Source organism: Oncorhynchus gorbuscha, linkage group LG11 (assembly GCF_021184085.1).
Source record: "Oncorhynchus gorbuscha isolate QuinsamMale2020 ecotype Even-year linkage group LG11, OgorEven_v1.0, whole genome shotgun sequence".
Lineage (NCBI taxonomy): Eukaryota > Metazoa > Chordata > Actinopteri > Salmoniformes > Salmonidae > Oncorhynchus > Oncorhynchus gorbuscha.
Genome location: NC_060183.1, coordinates 21,951,539 through 21,974,431, shown reverse-complemented (window position 1 = coordinate 21,974,431; position 22,893 = coordinate 21,951,539). Strand labels below are relative to the sequence as shown.

Here is a 22,893-nt window from a genome sequence, read left to right as displayed (position 1 = left end):
GGGATGGGAGCGTGATGAGCCGGCTGAGGCATGACATGGGATGGGAGCATGGGAGCCAGATGAGCCAGCTGAGGCAGCCTCCCACTTGATGGATGACTGTATTTGTTGATGGGTGCTTTGAAGAACATTGACGCAGGAACTGAGGCAGGTACTGTTGTATTACATGTGTCTGTCTACTGATCAGAGTACACTTTATCTTGTATGATTTCTAGAATATTTATACAAATTTAAATTATTTTAAATTTTACCCCTTTTTCTCCCCAATTTCGTGGTATCCAATTGTTTTAGTAGCTACTATCTTGTCTCTTCACTACAACTCCCGTATGGGCTCGGGAGAGACAAAGGTTGAAAGTCATGCGTCCTCTGATACACAACCCAACCAAGCCGCACTGCTTCTTAACACAGCGCGCATCCAACCCGGAAGCCAGCCGCACCAATGTGTCGGAGGAAACACCGTGCGCCTGGAAACCTTGGTTAGCGCGCACTGCACCTGGCCCGCCACAGGAGTCGCTGGTGCGCGATGAGACAAGGATATCCCTACCGGCCAAACCCTCCCTAACCCGGACGACGCTAGGCCAATTGTGCGTCGCCCCACGGACCTCCCGGTTGCGGGTGATGGCGCAGCTGGCGCTGTGGTACAGCGCCCTTAACCACTGCACCACCCGATAGGCCCATCGAAAACATTTTAAAGTGATTATTTGTGTATTTGTTTGGCATCTTATTGGATTGTTAAGAACTCGCTACTTAAGCATTTCACCGCACCCGCTATAACATCCACTAAACTGTGTACGCGACCAATGAACTTTGATTGGAATTCCCTGATTAAGGAGTGTCAGTAGAATGCTCCTTACAGTCAAATGTCCAGGTATAGTGGTATGTCCAGGTATAGTCCAGGTATAGTGCAGGTATGGGTTTGGAATAGTTGTTTGTTTTTGCTTGCTGCTTGTGGGAATAGCTTGGAATTAATATAGCACCCTGGCATGTTTAATCCCTGTTTACTTCACACATACCACAGAAGTAATTCTCCCACTCCTAAAAGAATTTGCATGCTATTGCCTTTCCCCAAAACGTTGCTTCCCATCCCTGCTTTCCCATAATTAACCCATTACTCCTCTCCCTCTCTCCACATGCTCTCGTTTCTCCCCTCTCCCATATTATTTCCCTCTATGTTCTCCAAATTTGTCTCCATCTCCCTCCTCTCTCCATTTCTCTCTCACCCAGTTTCTCTCATGCCTCACTATGTTTGAATAAGGCAGTCGGGCTCAGGAAGTCTAGAGAGGGGCCTTGTTGATGTAGGCTGAGAAAAGATGGACTATTCCCTCTTGTGAAACGAGCCAGCCATAAATTATCATATTTCTCCCGAATTAATGTTGAACAAGCAGACTTGTTGAGAAGGTACGGTTTCTCTTGCCCTTTTGCAAGAGCTGGTTCATAACCGTTCGAAATCAGTTTGCAGGAATTTTGGGGTTTTGATAAAGAATTACTGAAATTGCTTCTGATTGTCTTGAGTGGAAGTCTACAACTGTGTGTGGCACTTTTGGCCGAAATAACATAATGGTCCCCTGTGTCCGCATGGGGAGACTTAAAAACATTCTACCTCACATCTCCTGCGCCACTAGTTTACTTAATTCTACACACAGAAACACAGGCCCTCCCTCGTTCTCCCTTCGGCTAATCTGACCACGACTCTATACTCCTGCTTCCGATGAAGCAGACGCGAGGCTACAAGACTGTTTTGCTAGTACAGACTGGAATATGTTCCGGGATTCATCCAATAACATTGAGGAGTTTACCACATCAGTCACAGGCTTCATCGAACATGTACAAATCAAAAACCATGGATTACAGACAATATCCATGCTTGGCAATATCCATGCTCAGCTTACAAGGAACGAGACACGGATATGGTGCATACAAGAAAGCCCGCTATGACCTCCAACGAGACATCAAACAAGCAAAATGACAATATAGGAGGAAGGTGGAATGGTATTAAACCTGCTTCAACGGTTATCGTATGAGGCAGGGCTAGCAGACGTCAACAGATTACAAAGGGAAACCCAGACGTGAGATGCCCAGTGATGAAGAACTCCTCAACAAGCTAAATGCCTTTAAGCTCGCTTCGAAGGAATACAATACGGGGTCTTGCGTGAAAGCCCCTGCTGGTCCAGACGACTGTGTGTTCTCTTTCTCCATGGCCGATATGAGTAAAACCTTTAAACAGGTTCACACTCGCAAGGCCGCCGGGGAAGATGGAATACCAGGGTGCATTCTCAAAGCAGGCACAGATCAAGTGGCATGTGTCTAGACTCTAAATGTATATCCTTGTCCCAGTCTGTAATCCCAACATGTTTCAAGTTCACCACCATTGTCCCTGTTCCCAAGAACTCCAAGCTAACCTGCCTAAATTACTTTTGCTCTGAAGCACTCACACCTGTAATTATGAAGTGCTTTGAAAAGGCTGGTCATGCCACATATAAACACCATCATCCCAGACACCTTGGACCCACTCCAATTTTTATACCGCGTCAACAGATCCACAGCTGATGAAAACTCAAGTGCACTTCACACTGCCTTCTCCCACCTGGACAAGAGGATAAATACCTATGTGAGAATGCTGTTCATAGACTACAGCTCAGCGTTCACCACTATAGTCCACTCCAAGCTCATCACCAAGCTGGGGACCCTAGAACAGAACATCTCCCACTGCAAGTGAATACTGGACTTCCTGACGACCGAGCCCAGGTGATGAGGGTAGGCAACAACACCTCCGCCATGCTGACCCACAATAAGGGGGCCCCTCGGGGGTGTGTGTCTAGTTCCCTCCTGTACTCCCTGTTCTCCACAACTACTTGGCCATGCACGACTTCAACACCATCAAGTTTTCTGATGACACAACGGGGGTAGGCCTGATCACCGACAGGGCGATGAGACAGCCTACAGGGAGGAGGTCATAGACTTAGCAGTGTGGTGCCAGGACAACAACCTCTCCCTCAATGTCAGTAAGACTAAGGAGCTGATCATAGACTACAGGAGAAAGAAGGTAGAGCACACCCCCATCAGCATTGATGGAGCTGTAGTGTTCATAGAAGACATTTAGCTCATATGGTAGGCTTGCGTCACTGGGTAGCTCGATAGTTTGCAAGCCCTGCCACATCCGACGAGCATCAGAGCCGGTGTAGTAGGATTTGATCTTAGTCCTGTATTGATTTCAGTTGTCCTGCATTAAAGTCTCTGGCTACTAAGAGCGCCGTTTCTGGATTAGCACCTTCTTGTTTGCTTATGGTTTTATACAGCTCATTGAGTGCGGTCTTAGTACCAGCATCTGGTTGTGGTGGTAAATAGACTTCTACAAAGAATATAGATGAAAACTCTCTTGGTAAATAGTATGGTCTACAGTTTATCAGGAGGTACACTAACTCAGGCGAGCAAAACCTTAATATTAAAGATCGTGCACCAGTTGTTGTTGACAAAGAGACGCACACCACCGCCCACGATCTTACCAGAGGCTGCTGTTCTGTCTTGCCGAAGGCACGGAAAACCCAGCCAACTGTATATTGTCCATGTCCTTGTTCAGCCACGACTCGGTGAAACATAGGATATTACAATTTTGAATATCCCTTTGATAGGATAGTCTTGAACGGGGCTCATCATGTTTATTCTCCAGCGTTCGCCTGTAGAACAGAGGGTAAAGGCAGATTAACCACTCGCCTATGCAGTCTCGCCAGGCATCCAGCTCTTCGACCTCTGTAATGGCGTCTCCTCTTCATACGAATGATGGGGATTTGGGCCTGGTCCGAGAAGGGCAGTATATCCTTAGTGTCCAACTCATTAAATAAAAAATCCTCGTCCAGTTTGAGGTGAGTTATCGCTGTTCTGATGTCCAGACGCTCTTTTTCATCATAGGAAAAGATGGCGGAAACATTATCTACAAAAAAAGTTAAAAACAGCACAAAAACACACACAAAATAGCACAATTGGTCAGGAGCCCATAAAATGGCGGCCATCCCCTCCAGTACAATTATATCTTGTCCACACACATGCACAGTCGTGAAGAGGACACGACAAGGACAAGACAGATTTGTCATGGGCCCTCAGATCCTCAAAAGTTCTACAGTTGCACCATCAAGAGCATCTTGACATACAGTATTGCATCACCGTTTGGTATTGCACCGTCCTCGACCACAAAGCGCTACAGAGGGTGGTGAGGACAACCCAGTAAATCACTCCCTGCAATCCAGGAACTCTAGATCAGGTGGTGTCAGAGGAAGGCCCGAAGAATTGCGAAAGACTCCTGCCACCCCAGTCATAAACTGTTCACTCTGCTACTGTCCAGAAAACAATACCGGCGCATCGGCTCTCAGACCAAGACGGCTCTCTCTCCGAGACAGCTTCTACCCTCAAGCCATAAGACTGCTAAATAGTTCATTAAAAGGTTAACCAAACTATCTGTACTGACCTTATCTTGCAGTGATTCTATGCACACTCACAAGATTATATGCACACTACATACACACTCACTCACACACATTACACTGACACTCCCACACAAACCCACACACATTCACTACATATGCACACATAAAACACACACGCATACCGACAAAACACAAACTGTCATGTTTGTCATTTATTGTCATGTCTTGTCCCTGTGCTCCCCATGCTATTCGTTTCCCTCTGCTGGTCTTGTTTGGTTCTATCCTTCTCTCTCCCCCTCCCTCTCTCACTCTCTCGCTCTCTCTTCTCTCTGTCGTTCCGTTCCTGCTCCCAGCTGTTCCTATTCCCCTAATCATCATTTAGTCTTCCCACACCTGTTCCCGATCCTTTCCCCTGATTTGACTCCCTATTTATTCCTTTGTGATCCGTTCCTGTTCCGTCGGTTCCTTATATTGTATTCACCATGCTGTGATTGCGTTTCGCCCTGTCCTGTCGTGTTTTTTGCCGTGATTGTGTATCACCCTGTTCTGTCGTGTTTTGTGCCTTCATCAGACGCTGCGTGTGAGCAGGTGTCTCAGTCGACTACGGCCTGCGCCTACCCGAAGCGACCTGCAGTCGGTGGCCGCTTCTCCAGTTGTTTTCCCCTCTACAAATCTAGAGGATGTCAGTTATTCCGTTTTGAACATTATTAAACTCTGCTTCTGTTAAGTCGCTTTTGGGTCCTCTTTTACCAGCATGACAGAAGGAACCGACCAAGGAATGGACCCAGCGACTTCAGACGCTCGTTACACTGCCGTCGAGTTCCAAGGAGCCATGCTCGGCAGACACGAGCAGGAATTGTCTGCTGCTCGCCATGCCGTGGAGAACCTGGCCGCTCAGGTTTCCGACCTCTCTGGACAGTTCCAGAGTCTACGTCTCGTGCCACCTGTTACTCCCTGGCCTGCCGAGCCTCCAGAACCCAGGGTTAATAACCCACCTTGCTACTCCGGGCAGCCCACTGAGTGCCGCTCCTTTCTCACGCAGTGTGAGATTGTGTTCTCTCTCCAACCCCACACATACTCTAGAGAGAGCTCGGGTTGCTTACGTCATTTCACTCCTTACTGGCCGGGCTCGAGAATGGGGCACAGCTATCTGGGAGGCAAGGGCTGATTGCTCTAACAGATTCCAGAACTTTAAAGAGGAGATGATTCGGGTTTTTGACCGTTCAGTTTTTGGTGAGGAGGCTTCTAGGGCCCTGGCTTCCTTATGCCAAGGTGAACGGTCCATAACGGATTATTCCATTGAGTTTCGCACTCTTGCTGCCTCTAGTGAGTGGAACGAGCCGGCGCTGCTCGCTCGTTTTCTGGAGGGACTCCACGCAGTGGTTAAGGATGAGATTCTCTCCCGGGAGGTTCCTTCAGATGTGGACTCTTTGATTGCTCTCGCCATCCGCATAGAACGACGGGTAGATCTTCGTCACCGGGCTCGTGGAAAAGAGCTCGCATCAACGGTGTTTCCCTGCTCCGCATCGCAACCATCTCCCTCCTCTGGCTTTGAGACTGAGCCCATGCAGCTGGGAGGGATTCGCATCTCGAATAAGGAGAGGGAACAGAGGATCACCAACCGCCTGTGCCTCTATTGCGGAGTTGCTGGACATTTTGTTATTTCATGTCCAGTAAGAGGCCAGAGCCCATCAGTAAGCGGAGGGCTACTGGTGAGCGCTACTACTCAGGTCCCTTCATCTAGATCTTGTACTACTATGTCGGTCCATCTACGCTGGACCGGTTCGGGTGCTACATGCAGTGCTTTGATTGACTCTGGGGCTGAGGGTTGTTTCATGGACGAAGCATGGGCTCGGAAACATTACATTCCTTTCAGACCGTTAGACAGGCCTACGCCCATGTTTGCCTTAGATGGTAGTCATCTTCCCAGTATCAAATTTGAGACACTACCTTTAACTCTCACAGTATCTGGTAACCACAGTGAGACTATGTCTTTTTTGATTTTCCGTTCACCGTTTACACCTGTTGTTTTGGGTCACCCCTGGCTTGTATGTCATAATCCTTCTATTAATTGGTCTAGTAATTCTATCCTATCCTGGAACGTTTCTTGTCATGTGAAGTGTTTAATGTCTGCCATCCCTCCCATTTCTTCTGTCCCTACTTCTCAGGAGGAACCTGGCGATTTGACAGGAGTGCCGGAGGAATATCATGATCTGCGCACGGTCTTCAGTCGGTCCCGAGCCAACTCCCTTCCTCCTCACCGGTCGTATGATTGTAGTATTGATCTCCTTCCGGGGACCACTCCTCCTCGAGGTAGACTATACTCTCTGTCGGCTCCCGAACGTAAGGCTCTCGAGGATTATTTGTCTGTGTCTCTTGACGCCGGTACCATAGTGCCTTCTTCCTCTCCGGCCGGGGCGGGGTTCTTTTTTGTTAAGAAGAAGGACGGTACTCTGCGCCCCTGCGTGGATTATCGAGGGCTGAATGACATAACGGTTAAGAATCGTTATCCGCTTCCCCTTATGTCATCAGCCTTCGAGATTCTGCAGGGAGCCAGGTGCTTTACTAAGTTGGACCTTCGTAACGCTTACCATCTCGTGCGCATCAGAGAGGGGGACGAGTGGAAAACGGCGTTTAATACTCCGTTAGGGCATTTTGAGTACCGGGTTCTGCCGTTCGGTCTCGCCAATGCGCCAGCTGTTTTTCAGGCATTAGTTAATGATGTTCTGAGAGACATGCTGAACATTTTTGTTTTTGTCTATCTTGACGATATCCTGATTTTTTTCTCCGTCACTCGAGATTCATGTTCAGCACGTTCGACGTGTTCTACAGCGCCTTTTAGAGAATTGTCTCTACGTAAAGGCTGAGAAGTGCTCTTTTCATGTCTCCTCCGTTACTTTTCTCGGTTCCGTTATTTCCGCTGAAGGCATTCAGATGGATTCCGCTAAGGTCCAAGCTGTCAGTGATTGGCCCGTTCCAAGGTCACGTGTCGAGTTGCAGCGCTTTTTAGGTTTCGCTAATTTCTATCGGCGTTTCATTCGTAATTTCGGTCAAGTTGCTGCCCCTCTCACAGCTCTTACTTCTGTCAAGACGTGTTTTAAGTGGTCCGGTTCCGCCCAGGGAGCTTTTGATCTTCTAAAAGAACGTTTTACGTCCGCTCCTATCCTCGTTACTCCTGACGTCACTAGACAATTCATTGTCGAGGTTGGCCTTCAGAGGTAGGCGTGGGAGCCATTCTATCCCAGCGCTTCCAGTCTGACGATAAGGTTCATCCTTGCGCTTATTTTTCTCATCGCCTGTCGCCATCTGAGCGCAACTATGATGTGGGTAACCGTGAACTGCTCGCCATCCGCTTAGCCCTAGGCGAATGGCGACAGTGGTTGGAGGGGGCGACCGTTCCTTTTGTCGTTTGGACAGACCATAAGAACCTTGAGTACATCCGTTCTGCCAAACGACTTAATGCCCGTCAAGCTCGTTGGGCGTTGTTTTTCGCTCGTTTCGAGTTTGTGATTTCTTACCGTCCGGGTAGCAAGAACACCAAGCCTGATGCCTTATCCCGTCTGTTTAGTTCTTCTGTGGCTTCTACTGATCCCGAGGGGATTCTTCCTTATGGGCGTGTTGTCGGGTTAACAGTCTGGGGAATTGAAAGACAGGTTAAGCAAGCACTCACGCACACTGCGTCGCCGCGCGCTTGTCCTAGTAACCTCCTTTTCGTTCCTGTTTCCACTCGTCTGGCTGTTCTTCAGTGGGCTCACTCTGCCAAGTTAGCGGGTCATCCCGGTGTTCGAGGCACTCTTGCGTCTATTCGCCAGCGCTTTTGGTGGCCGACTCAGGAGCGTGACACGCGCCGTTTCGTGGCTGCCTGTTCGGACTGCGCGCAGACTAAGTCGGGTAACTCTCCTCCTGCCGGTCGTCTCAGACCGCTCCCATTCCTTCTCGACCATGGTCTCACATTGCCTTAGACTTCATTACCGGTCTGCCTTTGTCTGCGGGGAAGACTGTGATTCTGACGGTTGTCGATAGGTTCTCTAAGGCGGCACATTTCATTCCCCTCGCTAAACTTCCTTCCGCTAAGGAGACGGCACAAATCATTATTGAGAATGTATTCAGAATTCATGGCCTCCCGTTAGACGCCGTTTCAGACAGAGGTCCGCAATTCACGTCACAGTTTTGGAGGGAGTTCTGTCGTTTGATTGGTGCGTCCGTCAGTCTCTCTTCCGGGTTTCATCCCCAGTCTAACGGTCAAGCAGAGAGGGCCAATCAGACGATTGGTCGCATACTACGCAGCCTTTCTTTCAGAAACCCTGCGTCTTGGGCAGAACAGCTCCCCTGGGCAGAATACGCTCACAATTCGCTTCCTTCGTCTGCTACCGGGTTATCTCCGTTTCAGAGTAGTCTGGGTTACCAGCCTCCTCTGTTCTCATCCCAGCTTGCCGAGTCCAGCGTTCCCTCCGCTCAAGCGTTTGTCCAACGTTGTGAGCGCACCTGGAGGAGGGTGAGGTCTGCACTTTGCCGTTTCAGGGCACAGACGGTAAGAGCCGCCAATAAACGCAGGATTAAGAGTCCAAGGTATTGTTGCGGCCAGAGAGTGTGGCTTTCCACTCGCAACCTTCCTCTTACGACAGCTTCTCGTAAGTTGACTCCGCGGTTCATTGGTCCGTTCCGTGTCTCCCAGGTCGTCAATCCTGTCGCTGTGCGACTGCTTCTTCCGCGACATCTTCGTCGCGTCCATCCTGTCTTCCATGTCTCCTGTGTTAAGCCCTTTCTTCGCACCCCCGTTCGTCTTCCCTCCCCCTCCCCGTCCTTGTCGAGAGCGCACCTATTTACAAGGTACATAAAATTATGGACATGCGTTCTCGGGGACGGGGTCACCAATACCTAGTGGATTGGGAGGGTTACGGTCCTGAGGAGAGGAGTTGGGTTCCGTCTCGGGACGTGCTGGACCGTTCGCTCATCGATGATTTCCTCCGTTGCCGCCAGGATTCCTCCTCGAGTGCGCCAGGAGGCGCTCGGTGAGTGGGGGTACTGTCATGTTTGTCATTTATTGTCATGTCTTGTCCCTGTGCTCCCCATGCTATTCGTTTCCCTCTGCTGGTCTTGTTTGGTTCTATCCTTCTCTCTCCCCCTCCCTCTCTCACTCTCTCGCTCTCTCTTCTCTCTGTCGTTCCGTTCCTGCTCCCAGCTGTTCCTATTCCCCTAATCATCATTTAGTCTTCCCACACCTGTTCCCGATCCTTTCCCTGATTTGACTCCCTATTTATTCCTTTGTGATCCGTTCCTGTTCCGTCGGTTCCTTATATTGTATTCACCATGCTGTGATTGCGTTTCGCCCTGTCCTGTCGTGTTTTTGCCGTGATTGTGTATCACCCTGTTCTGTCGTGTTTTGTGCCTTCATCAGACGCTGCGTGTGAGCAGGTGTCTCAGTCGACTACGGCCTGCGCCTACCCGGAGCGACCTGCAGTCGGTGGCCGCTTCTCCAGTTGTTTTCCCCTCTACAAATCTAGAGGATGTCAGTTATTCCGTTTTGAACATTATTAAACTCTGCTTCTGTTAAGTCGCTTTTGGGTCCTCTTTTACCAGCATGACACAAACAGACCTACACACACACTCATCATATGCTGCTCCTACTCTGTTTTTATTTTACTCCTATTATTATCTATCTAGGTGCCTAGTCACTTTACCCTGCCTTCACGGACAGTTGAAGTCAGAAGTTTACATACACTTATGTTGGAGTCCTTAAAACTCGTTTTTCAACCACTCCACAAATGTCTTATTAACAAACTATAGTTTTGGCAAGTCGGTTTGGACATCTGCTACGTTCATGACACATGTCATTTTTCCAACAGTTGTTTACAGACAGATTATTTCACTTATAATTCACTGTATTAAAATGCCAGTGGGTCAGAAGTTTACATACACTAAGTTGACTGTGCCTTTAAACAGGCGATTGACATAATTTGAGCCAATAGGAGATGTACCCGTGAATGTATTTCAAGGCCTACCTTCAAACTCATTGCCTCTTTGCTTGACGTCATGGGAAAATCAAAAAGAAATCAGCCAAGACCTCAGAAAAAGAATTGTAGACCTACACTGGTGTGATTCATCCTTGGGAGCAATTTCCAAATGTCTGAAGGTACCACGTTCATCTGTACAAGTATAAACACCATGGGACCACTCAGCTGTCATACCGCTCAGAAAGGAGATGCGTTCTGTCTCCTAGAGATGAACGTACTTTGGTGTGAAAAGTGCAAATCAATCCCAGAACAACAGCAAAGGACCTTGTGAAGATGCTGGAGAAAACAGGTACAAAAATATCTATATCCACAGTAAAACGAGTTCTATATCAACATAATGTCATGTATTGTCATATATTGTCATGTCTTGTCCCTGTGCTTTCTCTTCTATTTGTTTCCCCCTGCTGGTCTTATTAGGTTTCTTTCCCTCTCTCTATCCCTCTCTCTCTCTATCTTCCGTTCCTGCTCCCAGCTATTCCTCATTCTCCTAACGACCTCGTTTACTCTTTCACACCTGTCCCCTATTTTGCCCTCTGATTAAGTCTCTATTTCTCTTTCTGTTTCTGCTTCTGTCCTTGTCGGATTCTTGTTTGCTGTTTGCTGTGTTCTTGTTCCGTCCAGTCGTGTTTTGCCTTATCTTCAGATGCTGCGTGTGAGCAGGTGTCTCTGTCAGCTACGGCCCGCGCCTACCCGAAGGGACCTGCAGTCTGTTGCCGCTTATCCTGCAATTCCCCTCTACAACTAGAGGATTTCTGTTTTCCCCGTTTGGACATTTCCTGTAAAGGATTGAGGATTATGTTATTTCTGTTTGGACTTAAATAAACTCAGTTTCTGTTAAGTCGCCTTTGGGTCCTCACTCACCTGCATAACACATAACCTGAAAGGCCGCTCAGCGAGGAAGAAGCCACTGCTCCAAAACCGCCATAAAAAAGCCAGACTACAGTTTGCAACTGGACAAAGATCGTACTTTTTGGAGAAATGTCCTCTGGTCTGGTGAAACAAAAATAGAACTGTTTGGCCATAATGACCATTGTTATGTTTGGACGAAAAAGGGGGAGGCTTGCAAGCCGAAGAACACCATCCCAACTGTGAAGCACAGGGGTGGCAGCACATTGTTGTGGGGGTGCTTTGCTGCAGGAGGGACTGGTGCACTTCACAAAATAGATGGCATCATGAGGTAGGAAAATGATGTGGATATATTGAAGCAACATCTCAAGACATCAGTCAGGAAGTTAAAACTTGGTCGCAAATGGGTCTTCCAAATGGACAATGACTCACAAGGATACTTCCAAAGTTGTGGCAAAATGGCTTAAGGACAACAAAGTCAAGGTATTGGAGAGGCCATCACAAACCCCTGACTTCAATCCTATAGAAAATGTGTGGGCAGAACTGAAAAAGTGTGTGCTAGCAAGGAGGCAAGAAGGCAATGCTACCAAATAATAATTGAGTGTATGTAAACTTCTGACCCACTGGGAATGTGATGAAAGAAATAAAAGCTGAAATAAATCATTCTCTCTGTCATGCAGGTGAAAGAGGACCCAAAAGCGACTTAACAGAAACAGAGTTTATTAAAGTCCAAAACGGAATAACAGAAATCCTCTAGACTTGTAGAGGGGAAACAACTGGAGAAGCGGCCACAGACTGCAGGTCGCTTCGGGTAGGCGCAGGCCGTAGTCGACTGAGACACCTGCTCACACGCAGCATCTGATGAAGGCACAAAACACGACAGGACAGGGTGATACACAATCACGGCAAAAACACGACAGGACAGGGCGAAACGCAATCACAGCATGGTGAATACAATACAAGGAACCGACGGGACAGGAACGGATCACAAAGGAATAAATAGGGACTCTAATCAGGGGAAAGGATCGGGAACAGGTGTGGGAAGACTAAATGATGATTAGGGGAATAGGAACAGCTGGGAGCAGGAACGGAACGACAGAGAGAAGAGAGAGCGAGAGAGTGAGAGAGGGAGGGGGAGAGAGAGGGATAGAAGGAGGGAAAGAACCAAACAAGACCAGCAGAGGGAAACGAATAGCATGGGGAGCACAGGGACAAGACATGACAATAAATGACAAACATGACAGTACCCCCACTCACCGAGCGCCTCCTGGCGCACTCGAGGAGGAATCCTGGCGGCAACGGAGGAAATCATCGATGAGCGAACGGTCCAGCACGTCCCGAGACGGAACCCAACTCCTCTCCTCAGGACCGTAACCCTCCCAATCCACTAGGTATTGGTGACCCCGTCCCCGAGAACGCATGTCCATAATCTTATGTACCTTGTAAATAGGTGCGCTCTCGACAAGGACGGGAGGGGGGAGGGAAGACGAACGGGGTGCGAAGAAAGGGCTTAACACAGGAGACATGGAAGACAGGATGGACGCGACGAAGATGTCGCGGAAGAAGCAGTCGCACAGCGACAGGATTGACGACCTGGGAGACACGGAACGGACCAATGAACCGCGGAGTCAACTTACGAGAAGCTGTCGTAAGAGGAAGGTTGCGAGTGGAAAGCCACACTCTCTGGCCGCAACAATACCTTGGACTCTTAATCCTGCGTTTATTGGCGGCTCTCACCGTCTGTGCCCTGTAACGGCAAAGTGCAGACCTCACCCTCCTCCAGGTGCGCTCACAACGTTGGACAAACGCTTGAGCGGAGGGAACGCTGGACTCGGCAAGCTGGGATGAGAACAGAGGAGGCTGGTAACCCAGACTACTCTGAAACGGAGATAACCCGGTAGCAGACGAAGGAAGCGAATTGTGAGCGTATTCTGCCCAGGGAGCTGTTCTGCCCAAGACGCAGGGTTTCTGAAAGAAAGGCTGCGTAGTATGCGACCAATCGTCTGATTGGCCCTCTCTGCTTGACCGTTAGACTGGGGATGAAACCCGGAAGAGAGACTGACGGACGCACCAATCAAACGACAGAACTCCCTCCAAAACTGTGACGTGAATTGCGGGCCTCTGTCTGAAACGGCGTCTAACGGGAGGCCATGAATTCTGAATACATTCTCAATAATGATTTGTGCCGTCTCCTTAGCGGAAGGAAGTTTAGCGAGGGGAATGAAATGTGCCGCCTTAGAGAACCTATCGACAACCGTCAGAATCACAGTCTTCCCCGCAGACAAAGGCAGACCGGTAATGAAGTCTAAGGCAATGTGAGACCATGGTCGAGAAGGAATGGGGAGCGGTCTGAGACGACCGGCAGGAGGAGAGTTACCCGACTTAGTCTGCGCGCAGTCCGAACAAGCAGCCACGAAACGGCGCGTGTCACGCTCCTGAGTCGGCCACCAAAAGCGCTGGCGAATAGACGCAAGAGTGCCTCGAACACCGGGATGACCAGCTAACTTGGCAGAGTGAGCCCACTGAAGAACAGCCAGACGAGTGGAAACAGGAACGAAAAGGAGGTTACTAGGACAAGCGCGCGCGACGCAGTGTGCGTGAGTGCTTGCTTAACCTGTCTTTCAATTCCCCAGACTGTTAACCCGACAACACGCCCATAAGGAAGAATCCCCTCGGGATCAGTAGAAGCCACAGAAGAACTAAACAGACGGGATAAGGCATCAGGCTTGGTGTTCTTGCTACCCGGACGGTAAGAAATCACAAACTCGAAACGAGCGAAAAACAACGCCCAACGAGCTTGACGGGCATTAAGTCGTTTGGCAGAACGGATGTACTCAAGGTTCTTATGGTCTGTCCAAACGACAAAAGGAACGGTCGCCCCCCTCCAACCACTGTCGCCATTCGCCTAGGGCTAAGCGGATGGCGAGCAGTTCACGGTTACCCACATCATAGTTGCGCTCAGATGGCGACAGGCGATGAGAAAAATAAGCGCAAGGATGAACCTTATCGTCAGACTGGAAGCGCTGGGATAGGATGGCTCCCACGCCTACCTCTGAAGCGTCAACCTCGACAATGAATTGTCTAGTGACGTCAGGAGTAACGAGGATAGGAGCGGACGTAAAACGTTCTTTAAGAAGATCAAAAGCTCCCTGGGCGGAACCGGACCACTTAAAACACGTCTTGACAGAAGTAAGAGCTGTGAGAGGGGCAGCAACTTGACCGAAATTACGAATGAAACGCCGATAGAAATTAGCGAAACCTAAAAGCGCTGCAACTCGACACGTGACCTTGGAACGGGCCAATCACTGACAGCTTGGACCTTAGCGGAATCCATCAGAATGCCTTCAGCGGAAATAACGGAACCGAGAAAAGTAACGGAGGAGACATGAAAAGAGCACTTCTCAGCCTTTACGTAGAGACAATTCTCTAAAAGGCGCTGTAGAACACGTCGAACGTGCTGAACATGAATCTCGAGTGACGGAGAAAAAATCAGGATATCGTCAAGATAGACAAAAACAAAAATGTTCAGCATGTCTCTCAGAACATCATTAACTAATGCCTGAAAAACAGCTGGCGCATTGGCGAGACCGAACGGCAGAACCCGGTACTCAAAATGCCCTAACGGAGTGTTAAACGCCGTTTTCCACTCGTCCCCCTCTCTGATGCGCACGAGATGGTAAGCGTTACGAAGGTCCAACTTAGTAAAGCACCTGGCTCCCTGCAGAATCTCGAAGGCTGATGACATAAGGGGAAGCGGATAACGATTCTTAACCGTTATGTCATTCAGCCCTCGATAATCCACGCAGGGGCGCAGAGTACCGTCCTTCTTTTTAACAAAAAGAACCCCGCCCCGGCCGGAGAAGAAGAAGGCACTATGGTACCGGCGTCAAGAGACACAGACAAATAATCCTCGAGAGCCTTACGTTCGGGAGCCGACAGAGAGTATAGTCTACCTCGAGGAGGAGTGGTCCCCGGAAGGAGATCAATACTACAATCATACGACCGGTGAGGAGGAAGGGAGTTGGCTCGGGACCGACTGAAGACCGTGCGCAGATCATGATATTCCTCCGGCACTCCTGTCAAATCGCCATGTTCCTCCTGAGAAGTAGGGACAGAAGAAATGGGAGGGATGGCAGACATTAAACACTTCACATGACAAGAAACGTTCCAGGATAGGATAGAATTACTAGACCAATTAATAGAAGGATTATGACATACAAGCCAGGGATGACCCAAAACAACAGGTGTAAACGGTGAACGGAAAATCAAAAAAGAAATAGTCTCACTGTGGTTACCAGATACTGTGAGAGTTAAAGGTAGTGTCTCAAATTTGATACTGGGAAGATGACTACCATCTAAGGCAAACATGGGCGTAGGCCTGTCTAACGGTCCGAAAGGAATGTTATGTTTCCGAGCCCATGCTTCGTCCATGAAACAACCCTCAGCCCCAGAGTCAATCAAAGCACTGCATGTAGCACCCGAACCGGTCCAGCGTAGATGGACCGACATAGTAGTACAAGATCTAGATGAAGGGACCTGAGTAGTAGCGCTCACCAGTAGCCCTCCGCTTACTGATGGGCTCTGGCCTCTTACTGGACATGAATTAACAAAATGTCCAGCAACTCCGCAATAGAGGCACAGGCGGTTGGTGATCCTCCGTTCCCTCTCCTTATTCGAGATGCGAATCCCTCCCAGCTGCATGGGCTCAGTCTCAAAGCCAGAGGAGGGAGATGGTTGCGATGCGGAGCAGGGAAACACCGTTGATGCGAGCTCTCTTCCACGAGCCCGGTGACGAAGATCTACCCGTCGTTCTATGCGGATGGCGAGAGCAATCAAAGAGTCCACATCTGAAGGAACCTCCCGGGAGAGAATCTCATCCTTAACCACTGCGTGGAGTCCCTCCAGAAAACGAGCGAGCAGCGCCGGCTCGTTCCACTCACTAGAGGCAGCAAGAGTGCGAAACTCAATGGAATAATCCGTTATGGACCGTTCACCTTGGCATAAGGAAGCCAGGGCCCTAGAAGCCTCCCCACCAAAAACTGAACGGTCAAAAACCCGAATCATCTCCTCCTTAAAGTTCTGGAATTTGTTAGAGCAATCAGCCCTTGCCTCCCAGATAGCTGTGCCCCATTCTCGAGCCCGGCCAGTAAGGAGTGAAATGACGTAAGCAACCCGAGCTCTCTCTCTAGAGTATGTGTGGGGTTGGAGAGAGAACACAATCTCACACTGCGTGAGAAAGGAGCGGCACTCAGTGGGCTGCCCGGAGTAGCAAGGTGGGTTATTAACCCTAGGTTCTGGAGGCTCGGCAGGCCAGGGAGTAACAGGTGGCACGAGACGTAGACTCTGGAACTGTCCAGAGAGGTCGGAAACCTGAGCGGCCAGGTTCTCCACGGCATGGCGAGCAGCAGACAATTCCTGCTCGTGTCTGCCGAGCATGGCTCCTTGGATCTCGACGGCAGTGTAACGAGCGTCTGAAGTCGCTGGGTCCATTCCTTGGTCGGTTCCTTCTGTCATGCAGGTGAAAGAGGACCCAAAAGCGACTTAACAGAAACAGAGTTTATTAAAGTCCAAAACGGAATAACAGAAATCCTCTAGACTTGTAGAGGGGAAACAACTGGAGAAGCGGCCACAGACTGCAGGTCGCTTCGGGTAGGCGCAGGCCGTAGTCGACTGAGACACCTGCTCACACGCAGCATCTGATGAAGGCACAAAACACGACAGGACAGGGTGATACACAATCACGGCAAAAACACGACAGGACAGGGCGAAACGCAATCACAGCATGGTGAATACAATACAAGGAACCGACGGGACAGGAACGGATCACAAAGGAATAAATAGGGACTCTAATCAGGGGAAAGGATCGGGAACAGGTGTGGGAAGACTAAATGATGATTAGGGGAATAGGAACAGCTGGGAGCAGGAACGGAACGACAGAGAGAAGAGAGAGCGAGAGAGTGAGAGAGGGAGGGGGAGAGAGAGGGATAGAAGGAGGGAAAGAACCAAACAAGACCAGCAGAGGGAAACGAATAGCATGGGGAGCACAGGGACAAGACATGACAATAAATGACAAACATGACACTCTCTACTATTATTCTGACATTTCACATTCTTAAAATAAAGTGGTGATCCTAACTGACCTAATACGGGGAATTTTTACTAGGATTAAATGTCAGGAATTGTGAAAAACTGAGTTTAAATGTATTTGTCTAAGGTGAATGTAAACTTCCGACTTCAACTGTATCTACCTCAAATATCTCGACCCCCTGCTCATTGATCTTGTACTGGTACTTCCTGTATATAACGCCATTCTTGAGTATTTTATTCCTCTAATGTTACTATTTTTAGTTTTATTTAATTATTCATTTTTAACTCTGTGTCGTTGGGTAGGGGTCGTAAGGGTTTCATGGTAAAGTCTACACCTGTTGTATTCGGCGCATGTGACAAATATAATTTGATTTTGATTTGATTCATGGTGTGTTTAGGACCTGCTGAACACATCATGTACCTAGTGTGATGTTTATCCATGTAGATACAAACTATGCCGTAACATCATACCCTACAAGCCTGCGAGGATAACAACAATACCTTTTCTGGGGTTATCACCTTTACAAATAAATCAATTTTCAATAACAAACCAAATCAGTGACGACACAACAGTTAAAGTTTGGGCAACCGTTATCCCACTAGGCACAAACTGATTGAATCAATGTTGTTTCAACAGAAATTGTCAACGTATTGCAATGTGGAATCTATGTGGAAAATACATTGAATTTGAAAAAAGTAATCAACTGTTGTTATGCGAGTCTTTTGAGGGTGACATTTCAACCACAGGATTATGTCATAATCGTAACCAAATTTCAACATAGACAAACCTAAAACAACGTCTGATCTTCAACGTTTGGAAAATGGATCTATCTACAGCTACCTTTAGGTCTCCCATCCAAGGTTTAAACCAAGCCCAGCCCTGCTTAGCTACTGTATGATAGTCTGTTGTTCCCAATTGCTTCAAGAGGGCCACCATTGTTCCTGTTCCCAAGAAAGCTAAGGTAACTGAGCTAAACGACTACCGCCCCGTAGCACTCACTTCCGTCATCATGAAGTGCTTTGAGAGACTAGTCAAGGACCATATCACCTCCACCCTACCTGACACCCTAGACCCACTCCAATTTGCTTACCGCCCAAATAGGTCCACAGACGATGCAATCTCAACCACACTGCACACTGCCCTAACCCATCTGGACAAGAGGAATACCTATGTGAGAATGCTGTTCATCGACTACAGCTCGGCATTTAACCTCTTCAGTCGACCCTCTACGTTTTTGAACATTCTGTTAAAAATCGCGCGACATTTCAGCGCCCTGCTACTCATGCCAGGAATATAGTATATGCATATGATTAGTATGTGTGGATAGAAAACACTCAGACGTTTATAAAACTGGTTAAATCACAGCTGTGACTTTAACAGTACGTGCGATTCATTGAAAAGTGCAGGAAAATCTGATCACTGAAAGTGGAAAAATATATCCATCCGCCGCTTCAACCAATCGTTATGGGCGAAAGACATTAAATAGGGCTGAGGTTGCAGTACCTACAGCTTCCACACGATGTCAACAGTCTTGTCATTTGCCAATTGTTTGTTTCTTGGTCAAACGAACAAGAGACAGGCTTTTTCTTCAGGTCTCCGACCGGATATTTTGGTTGAGAAATACACGGACAGTATTTCAAGACGGACCCCTATAGAAAACACTTTGTCTCGTGATTAATTTGATCGCTTATTAACGTTTACTAATACCTAAAGTTGCATTACAAAAGTATTTTGAAGTGTTTTGTGAAAGTTTATCGTCGACTTTTTGAATTTTAAAAAATGACGTTGCGTTATGAAACTCTATTTTTTCCGTTTATCACACAGTCTTCATAGATCGATATCTAGGCTATATATGGACCGATTTAATCGAAAAAAAGACCCAATAGTGATTATGGGACATCTAGGAGTGCCAACAAAGGAGATGGTCAAAGGTAATGAATGTTTTATATTTTATTTGTGCGGTTTGTGTAGCGCCGACTATGCTAATTATTTTGTTTACGTCCCCTGCGGGTCTTTTGGGGTGTTACATGCTATCAGATAATAGCTTCTCATGCTTTCGCCGAAAAGCATTGTAAAAATCTGACTTGTTGCCTGGATTCACAACGAGTGTAGCTTTAATTCAATACCCTGCATGTGTATTTTAATGAACGTTTGAGTTTTAACTAATACTATTAGCATTTAGCGTAGCGCATTTGCATTTCCAGAACTCTAAATGGGACGCCTGCGTGCCAGGTAGGAGCAAGAGGTTAACACCATAGTGCCCTCCAAGCTCGTCATCAAGCTCGAGACCCTGGGTCTCGACCCCGCCCTGTGCAACTAGGCACTGCACTTCCTAACGGGCCGCCCCCAGGTGGTGAGGGTAGGCAACAACATCTCAACCCTGCTGATCCTCAACACTTGGGCCCCACAAGGGTGCGTTCTGAGCCCTCTCCTGTACTCCCTGTTCACCCACGACTGCGTGGCCATGCATGCCTCCAACTCAATCATCAAGTTTGCGGACGACACAACAGTGGTAGGCTTGATTACCAACAACGGAAAATAATATAATAATAATATATGCCATTTAGCAGACGCTTTTATCCAAAGCGACTTACAGTCATGTGTGCATACATTCTACGTATGGGTGGTCCCGGGGATCGAACCCACTACCCTGGCGTTACAAGCGCCATGCTCTACCAACTGAGCTACAGAAGGACCACACCATTGTTCCTGTTCCCAAGAAAGCAAAGGTAACTGAGCTAAATGACTACCGCCCCGTAGCACTCACTTCCGTCATCATGAAGTGTTTTGAGAGACTAGTCAAGGACCATATCACCTCCACCCTACCTGACACCCTAGACCCACACCAATTTGCTTACCGCCCCAATAAGTCCACAGACGGGGCAATCGCAACCACACTGCACACTGCCCTAATCCATCTGGACAAGAGGAATACCTATGTGAGAATGCTGTTCATCGACTACAGCTCAGCATTTAACACCATAGTACTCTCCAAACCCGTCATTAAGCTCGAGACCCTGGGTTTCGACCCCGCCCTGTGCAACTGGGTACTGGACTTCCTGATGGGCCGCCCCCAGGTGGTGAGGGTAGGTAACAACATCTTCACCCCGCTGATCCTCAACACTGGGGCCCCACAAGGGTGCGTTCTGAGCCCTCTCCTGTACTCCCTGTTCACCCACGACTACGTGGCCATGCACGCCTCTAACTCAATCATCAAGTTTGCGGACGACACCACAGTAGTAGACTTGATTACCAACAACGACGAGACGGCCTACAGGGAGGAGGTTAGGGCCCTCGGAGTGTGGTGTCAGGAAAATAACCAACGTCAACAAAACAAAGGAGATGATTGTGGACTTCAGGAAACAGCAGAGGGAGCACCCCCCTATCCACATCGATGGGACAGTAGTGGAGAGGGTAGTAAGTTTTAAGTTCCTCGGCGTACACATCACGGACAAACTGAATTGGTCCACCCATACAGACAGCGTTGTGAAGAAGGCGCGGCAGCGCCTCTTCAACCCCAGGAGGCTGAAGAAATTCGGCTTGTCACCAAAAACACTCACAAACTTCTACAGATGCACAATCGAGAGCATCCTGTCGGGCTGTAACACATAGGACTAAATCAAATCAAACTTGATTGAAAGTGCATTTAAAGTTTGATTTAGTACTATTCTTTAACTTAGATGTTTGGTTGAAATGGAGACGTGAATCCAACATATCAATTTTTCATTTGTAGACAAACTGGAATAAAAACCAGACTAAGTTAGTGGGACAGTGGAACTATCCAAGCAGAAGATACACCTCCTTCAAATGTTGACATTTGTTTGCGTTGACAACCAAACACAATTCAATAGAACTTTTGAAATTACAATAAATAGCCTATTAACGGGTTCACAAATTCAACCAATTCAACCAAATAAACACAAAATCTGACAATGTATTCCCATTTGAACTGTGCTGTGCTTTTAAATGGTTGGATGGAAATTCCACAGACTTTTTTTTCTTTGAGTGGGTGAATAGGTTTTAATCTCATTGATCAACGTCTCAACCAAATATTACCCAATTATCCACGTTGAAATGACGTGGTGTGCCACACTGGGATCCTTCTCTATCACCGAGCCCCCAAAAAAATGACATCAACTGAAAGAGTATCAGTTCTCTTGGTTGTGGATAATGACATGTGGTGAGCTCATGCATTTCAGTTGAATGAATCCAGTTGCATAACTTACAAGGTATCCCCCTTTCCCCTTTCTGCTATAGATAATGACACTGATTATGGGTGAGTCAACATTATCATTAGAGAGTTGATCATAAAGTACAGTACCAGTTATCCACGGGGCAGACATGCTGGTTGTAGAGGGCCATGGCATATCTGAAAATAAAATAGAGACACGTTTTTTATCCAAGTGTTACATAGTCAATAGAACGACAAGGTACAAGTTAGAGTGCTCAGAACGAGTAGAATAGCAACAAAAAAAAATAATCTAGGAGTGTGTTGCACTAGCCTTAATACAAAACTAGATGTTAATCTTCGTTTCATGCAATAGCTACATCCCAACGCTATGAACCCCACAACAGTTCTGCAGACTCATCAGTTGGTGGTTCCGATGCCTTTGTCACTTAATAACATATGAATTAACATATTAATTAGGGTCATAGTTTCGAGTTTCCAGACCCAGTTTGCTGGGTACAGCATGAATCAGTGCACAGCCACCTCCACGGCCAAGTGGTCTAATTGTACATGTCTTGTGGACATCCTTTGACTGTAGCAGTCCTCTTCTCTCTGAAGGTTATCTGTCAACCGCTAACCGGCTCCAAACACAACACGACCACGACTCCAGAGAGTTCAGCCCTCGGGGCGGCAGTCTCTTATCTGACGGTGGACAATAGGCTACTGAAGAGAGAACATTGGGTTTCAACCACTTACATATCAGGATCAGATCACGCGCTGTTCTCTTGGAAACTCGCTATCATAATGTACGCAAAACAGAGTTGCATAACAGGCTGACACTGATGAGGCACTGGGTTCTGACGAGATCACATAGAGGATCACCCCCCCAAAAAAACAACATGCTGACACAGCAACAGACGTTTAAAGGTTTCACCATACCGTTTGAGAACCTCTATTCATTATCTATTGATTGCGGGGGATGATAATGCGGCAATGCTTAGGTCATGCCTATCGATACCTCCTCCGCTTAGATGAGCAAACAAATATGACAAAACAAAAACAAACAAAAAACTCATTGGCTGAGGCCATGTGGCCTAACCAGTAATAACTCCCTATATAATTGGTTAGGAAAACTTGGGACCCTAATGATCACACATCACATCACATTGAATAGCATACTTCTGTTGTGCTTAACTTAGTTACTCTGATTAAATCTTTATAAGACCTTCTCTGAAGACATCTCTCCTACAGTAAATACACGACCCTTTTTGGCAAAGGACTCATGTTGTGCCCAAGCTAAACATACTATAGTGTAGGTCTCTGGGTTACGTACGGCAATAGTAGACCCATAAACCCACAGGC

The 22,893-nt window shown here is 47.8% G+C and overlaps 1 protein-coding gene across 4 annotated transcripts in view; it reads right to left on the bottom strand.

Annotated features, from left to right (window-relative positions):
- LOC124048295 (transmembrane protein 150A-like) overlaps window positions 1-22,893 on the bottom strand; it is a 47,720-nt gene that overhangs the window by 20,150 nt on the left and 4,677 nt on the right. For 2 of the 4 annotated variants that reach the window (XM_046368934.1, XM_046368933.1), the window contains one exon: window positions 21,685-21,732. The exons of 1 other annotated variant lie outside the window; for it this stretch is intronic. In XM_046368934.1, the coding sequence (XP_046224890.1) occupies window positions 21,685-21,732 (48 nt within the window). Of the gene's footprint in view, window positions 1-21,684; window positions 21,733-22,893 lie in introns of those variants that run through there. One more of the 4 variants, XM_046368936.1, reaches the window with a different exon arrangement.